General features: G+C 43.7%; 1 protein-coding gene across 2 annotated transcripts in view; it reads right to left on the minus strand.

Moving 5' to 3' along the window:
• Positions 1-2,705: 2,705 nt before the first annotated feature.
• The window catches only part of gje1 (gap junction protein epsilon 1), a 4,208-nt gene continuing 181 nt past the window's right edge, over positions 2,706-6,732 (minus strand). The window contains exons 1-4 of one of the 2 annotated variants that reach the window (XM_037686023.1): positions 6,019-6,168; positions 5,529-5,711; positions 4,960-5,157; positions 2,706-3,382 (exon numbers count right to left, since the gene is read on the minus strand). In XM_037686023.1, the coding sequence (XP_037541951.1) occupies positions 3,185-3,382; positions 4,960-5,157; positions 5,529-5,711; positions 6,019-6,057 (618 nt within the window). In that variant the 5' untranslated portion in view covers positions 6,058-6,168 and the 3' untranslated portion in view covers positions 2,706-3,184. Of the gene's footprint in view, positions 3,383-4,959; positions 5,158-5,528; positions 5,712-6,018; positions 6,169-6,732 lie in introns of those variants that run through there. The other variant, XM_037686022.1, reaches the window with a different exon arrangement.

Raw genomic sequence — 6,732 nt, forward strand, 5'->3', positions numbered from 1 at the left:
TAGCCTGTTAACTTTAGCCTGCTACCTTTAGCCTGTTAGCTGTAGCCCATTAGCTTTAGCCTGCTAGCTTAGCCTGTTTGCTTTATCCTGTTAGTTTTAGCTGCTAGCTCCAGAGCTAATCTACTAAACATCTCTAGTTGATGAGGTTTGATGGTTTCCACCCATACATGGAGCAGAACGACATAAAGACTGATACAAAGACAACTTTATTATCAAACATCAGAACTTTTTAACTTCCACTGCAGCCTCTGGACATCATTACCCAGAATGCATTGCACCAGAACAATAATGGAGATGTCCTTAAGTGATAAATGTAATAAACATGTACATTTTTAAAGTAATTAACTTGACAAAACATAATAATTTTCTGTAATACTCCTCTCTTTTGTTCAAATTGTAAATTAAACTCTTCAACAAAAAATAATCCGAGCTGATGCAGATGATCAATTTATGCACTTCCCATGAATGAAGACACTCGCTCAGAGTTTATTAAACTAAATAAAATTTCTCAAGGGTGAGTCTGATATGATGAATGAAAAGAGACAACATTTGACAAATACATTTTTGTGGGAGCAATATCTTACTGAAATTTTACATTTTTTATTTATGTGGACAGGGCTCAAAATATTTGTTCCAAAGTTAAAACCCATCTTTTCCACACAGGTACCAGAATCATTTGACAGGAGTCACATGTCGGATTCAAACCTTTTACAGAGCAACCTGCAGTCTTGGATCAACTGGACCGTTCTGCTGGAAATGAAAAGGTGAATCAAAAGGTCTGAGGAGGGTTTGCTCACGTTTGTCTGGTAATGAATTTGGTACCTGAGGTGATAAACAGATTGCTGACAACGTCCCAAGAAAAACTGGATGGATGTCTGATTTAACAAAAGAAAACAAAACATCATTTTCAAACAACGCTGACGTTAAAAGCAAAGTTCTGAACAAATGAAGATGTAATCAAATGTAGAGGAGCTCTTCCAGGAGGAGAATCAGACATGAATAAAACCTCAGAACGCGCTCTTACAAGCCCTCGTTTGTAAGAGCAGGAACACCTTGAATCTCAAAGACCTTCGAGTTCCCCATCTGGTTTTGTCCCACCTCGTCAGAAAGTATTCAGCACTCCAACCTGAGACCCCTTTAGCCTCACCTTGAATGTTGTGATTGCTTTTCCAGCAGTGACACATCTTTAAACTTCTCCAGCAGTTCACCGACTGGCAAACAATTTTATGGTACAATGAACTGAAATTCAGTTACATAAATATGTGCAGCATTATTCTGTATTCTGCTTGTTTCTTTCTCTCTGTTCCTTCCATCAAACCCACACTGAGTTTGTGCCCACAGAAAGATCTTCCACCTTCAGTGGAACAAATTATAATGAAACCATTTCAGTGCTGATTGAGATATCTTTACATTAGACTCAAGTTCTTACATTTCTAACATGCTGGCTTGGTGGTAAAGATGAAGTTTGATGAAGGAGCTCCAACACCTTCACTGAGCAACAGCTGCCACTCATGAAACTACAGAAAGACCCTCACAATGCTCCATGCTATATGGTCCACCTTCCATGCCTAATCCCCGTATGACATTGATTAAAGATAGTCATCAAATTAAGGCTTTCCAAAAGGATTTATTTCCACAGATTATTGGCAGTATGACCACCAAAAAGGGGTTTTAGGGGACCACATTACGTTTGTACCAATTTGGGTCTTTTTTTTTCTTTCTGGGATTAGGGGCCTGTTGCTACGGACTGTTCGGTCTCTATACAAGCGGTGAGAGAGTTTGGTTCTCATGACCGGTAGTAAGTTGGACGCCTTCATAGTGGGAGTTGGACTCCTCCAGGGCTGCCCGTTGTCACCGATTCTCTTCATAACTTTTATGGACAGAATTTCTCGGTGCAACCGGGGGCAGAGGGAGTCCGGGGTTTGGTGGCCTCAGGATTCCATTTGTGCTCTTTACAGATGATGTGGTCCTGTTGGCATCATCGTGCCGTGATCTTCAGCTCTCACTGGAGTGGTTCACAGCTGAGTGTGAAGCAGCTGAGATGAGACTCAGCACATCCAATTCTGAGGCCATGGTCCTCAGTCAGAAAAGTGTGGATTGCACTCTTCAGGTCAAGGGTGAGGTTCTGCCTCAAGTGGAGGGGTTCAAGTATCTTGGGGTTTTGTTCACAAGTGAGGGAAGAATGGAGCGTGAGATTGACAGACAGATTGGTGCAACGTCTGCAGTATTGCGGACTCTATACTGGCCCGTTGTGGTGAAGCGCGAGTAGCTCAGCTCCCTCTGGTTGGTCTACGTTCCTCCCCTCACCTCTGGTCCTGAACTCTGGGTAGTGACTGAAAGAATGAGATTGTGGATCCAGGAGGTTGAAATGAGTTTCCTCTGCACGGTAGCTGGACTCTCCCTTAGAGACAGGGTGAGAAGTTCAGTTATCAGGAGAGACTCAGAGTAGAACCACTGCTCCTCCACATCCAGAGGAGCCAGTTGAGGTGGTTCAGGCATCTGCTAAGGATGCCCCCTGGACACCTCCCCAGAGAGGTGCTTTGGGCATGTCTGACTGGAAGGAGACCCCGGGGAAGACCCAGGATACGCTGGAGAGACTATGTCTCTCAGCTGGCCTGGGAACTCCTTGGAGTCCTCCCAGAAGAGCTGGAAGAGGTGGCTGTGGAGAGAGATGTCTGGACTTCCCTGCTCAAGATGCTGCCCCTGAGACCGGACTTTGGAACAAGCAGAAGATAACGGATGGATGGATGGGTCTTCCTTCTGCACTAAGCCACAAAAAGCCAAAGAGTTTAGTTGAACCAAGATGCTGGTACCTGATTTTCACATTTTTTGTGTGAATTAAAATAAAACCTGAAATTGTTTGTCTCATTCTTTAACAGTTCAGCCGGAGGTAGAAGTTCTCTAACTTTTCCATCTGTCCAAATAAAACCGGTGGACACAGTCAGGACAGACCTGCTGACATCTAAAATACAAGCAGGGATGTTCAGTTTACACCAAAAGGCAGCAAACACCAAGAGAATATCTCCAAGTGGTGCGTTCTGATGTTATTTCACTTTCTCTGATGTCTTGGTGCCTCTCGCCAACGTTGTACCACAGGTGAGCTTTGGCTCTCGTGTGAACTCTATCCAGTGAAAACTGGCAATGCCGATGTCAAATGTTTCCACTCACTGTTCAAGCATTTGTGTCACTGATCGTTGAGGTAACCGAGGCGCCGGCAGAGTATTTCAAATATCTCAGCAATGCACAGAAGTATGGTGATCACGGTGAAGGTGTACATGGCGCTGAGGAAGATGGTTTTCTCAAAGTGTTCTGGTACCATGCATTTAGTCACATTGAAGGCCTTTTCCAAAGAGCTGGCATCACATACGTACAAGGCATGAACCTGAGGGAAAGAAAGAAAGTATCAGGCTGGAATATTTTCAAACCCTTACAATTAGGTCCACTGACATCAGTCGAACCGTGGCTGATGATGGGTTGTACTCTTTACTTTCCAATGGAAGTACCAGCAGACTCATTAATGTCCTTTCAACCAAAAGGAGATGATTATTGGTCTCGTCTTTCACTTCTTTCTGTGTTATTATCCACAGACACTGTTGGTTTCAGTGTAAATGTGGAAATAGTGTTTGAAAAATAGATTCAACCGTGATTGCTTTGCTACACAAACAATTGGACATAACTCTGTTACCTTCTCTTTTTACCAACAATTCTGATTATAAAAACATTGTAAATTCAGTCATGGTATTAAGTGTGTATAACCCTTGTTAACGTTTTTTTTTTTTTTTAAACCTGAACATAAGCTGTACGCCGATGTCCCCCATTTCTGAGAGATGTGAATAGTTAATGTTTTATAGTTTTGATGGACAAACCGAAGGACAGATGGAGATTATTTCCAATTCCCCTCTTCGCTCTATGACAGAGGACAGTAAAGATAATATGAAATAGCTTTTAAAATGAGGTACATTGATCCCTTAGATACACAGCAACACATGACATATTTCACTCTGTCATTTAAGACACTCACACAGGATGAATCCCATACTATCTCTTCAGGATCTATTAAAATGTTGCTACAGGCAAATTTGGACACCCTCCTTCGAGGCGAAGGCAATCATGATGCTGCTACACTTCTCTGAGACGCTCTCATGCATTATTAACATCTGCCCTGGCACAACATTCTCACAATAGCAAGCTTGCCTTTTCTATGATTTGGTCACAATCATCGTTGTAGCTGAGACAAGATGCCAGTGTGACCAGTCCTGCCACAAAGGTTTGATGACCAAGTCACACTGATACATGGATACACAGCCCAGGCCTCCCTTGCAAAAGAGAACTGTGATCTCACTGGAATTTATTGGTGTAAATAAAGGCTAATAAATAAAAAAGTAAAACACTACTGCCAGTCTCCAACCAGAACAATCACGATATTAAACCACTCAGGCCTCACTCAGGACATTTAGAGCATATTCAAACCATTGTAGACCCATCATGCTTGTTCACGAGTAACGCACACTGCGTTCTTATACGTCCTATGAAGTCCTCTCCAAGACGTCCACGTTCTGGCTACTTTTTTCTATAGCAGTGTGATTGTTCAGTGTTTGGTCTGAGAGAGACAGCTGCAACCAGCAGTTTATAGAATCACCTTTTGAAGAAATAACTTAAAAGTGTCTGCACTCTAAATGTGTCTGTAATGAAAACTTTTGACAAAAGACTCTTTTGACATTTCATGTTTGGACTGCATGTTCTCTTACTTTGTGCTTTGTCTGAGTTACAGTTGTTTGTCAGTTTGTTTCAGGGCTTGTTCCAGAATGACCAAATGACTAAAATAAACAGGAGCCCATGGTAATGCCAACATGCTGAACGAATCCTATAAAATTTACTCTAAGAGGCGACACAGGGAGTGGATGTGTGGGTGTACAACTCAAACACAGTAAAGTTTAAACTCGTTAAAAACTGACAGACCTGAAAACCAAAGAGGTGGCTCTGCAGCCAGAAGGCAATTATTTCCAGAATGATACGTAGAAGAACTGAAATGATGTAGAAGACGGTGTATGTGGGTCGGTCAAGGATCTCCTCTTGGTCGGTGTTCTTACAGGCGGCATAAAGGTGAAAGACTGCCCCGGGAACCAACACGGTCACCAACTGCAGCGCCCAAAAGACCTGCAGAGAGCATAAATTTAAACAACAAAGAGACACACACTGAACTTAAACATTGTCTGACACGTGCATCTGTCAAATAGAACATCATATCATCTGCATAATACACACTTGGAGAAATTTTTTATTTGCATGTAGCTCTTAGAGATCTGAATATTTATTGACATCAGCCATTTTTAAATGTTTTTAAAACCAGACAGTTCAGCTCTGGATACAGAAAAAGTTCTTACAGAACCCAGTCCAAGCAGGTAGTTAGAAAAAACATGTTTTTCCAGGAACCGTGACGCTGAAAGCAGTGAAAACATGAAGTGTTGTGGGTGATGAGAGCACTAGAACTTCCTCTGGTGGTTCCTGGCAGCAGAGCTTAGTCCCACCTGAGGTGTTATTGGTCTGAACTGGTTGTAGCAGAACAGGTTGAGTTCCCGGCGGTCAGGGTCGCAGCTGAAATGCAGAGCTTCGTTCCCATAGACGGCGAAGCCAAGAACGCCCAGGAAAAACATCCGAACCGATCCAAAGAACAAGGTGTGGAACTGGCCTATGACCGTAGGAGGCCGGAGCTGGAACACATTCAGACACACAGAGAGGCGAAGAGTGAAACACACAAACAGGAACAACAAAAGCTTAGTGCGACGCGGTGACCCTGAACTCTGACGAACAAAACCCATTCAGAAGAAACGTTTCTCATCTCTTCACCTGCTCCGATACAAACACAGTTTACCAGAAAATTAAAAGACTTTTCTGACACTTGCACAAAGAAGAGAGGCTTTCTGCCCTCAGGGCTTCAGCGACACAAAGAAGTCCGTCAATCAGTCGTTTGTTTCATTTGCAGGAGCACCGTTGGCTCGTCCAGTCTCATCTACTCACACATCCTTCGTAGAAGTTTCTGATGTAGTTTAAAGACATGATTTTCTCCGTGATGTCCCCTGTGTAATCCTGGACGGATCTGGACGCTCATTGCTCCCAGCGCCAGTTCCAGACCACCAAAAACCTGTTGTCTCTCTCCTGAAAGCCCAGTGCAGTGCACGCCGGCTGGCCTTTTATCCCCCATCAACTGCCCCACTCAGTAGAAAAAGGACAACAGGGCCTGGGGGGCCAACAATGGCCTGGGGTGTTTGTGGTAGTTCGTGGGGAGCGTGTAGTCCCTCCATTATAATCCCTTCAGGCCTACGTCAGCAGAAAAACACCCTCCTGTGGCTCCACAATGTGGAGGCTAACAGGCAACAAAAACACAACCCTGCTTGGGATTTTATTTCTATGGTTAGGTTTTGGAGCTTTACTTTGAAAAGCACCTGCTGGATTAGAGTATTTTGTCAAATAAAATTCTTTGTATCTGATTTTTAGGTATTTTTCTCTCTTTGTTTGGTGACATTTAAATGATTAAATGATTAAATCAGAACCAGAAGCACACAAAGAGACCAAACGACACTGCAAACACATCCGTCTGAGTCTTCAGGGAACCGCCGGGGCCCCCAACACAGAACGAGGAGCCGCCGGGGCCCCGAACACAGAACGAGGAGCCGCCGAGGCCCCGAACACAGAACGAGGAGCCGCCGGGGCCCCCAACACAGAACGAGGAGC

The sequence above is a fragment of the Nematolebias whitei genome, chromosome 12, assembly GCF_014905685.2.
Source record: "Nematolebias whitei isolate Nwh7 chromosome 12, NemWhi1, whole genome shotgun sequence".
Lineage (NCBI taxonomy): Eukaryota > Metazoa > Chordata > Actinopteri > Cyprinodontiformes > Rivulidae > Nematolebias > Nematolebias whitei.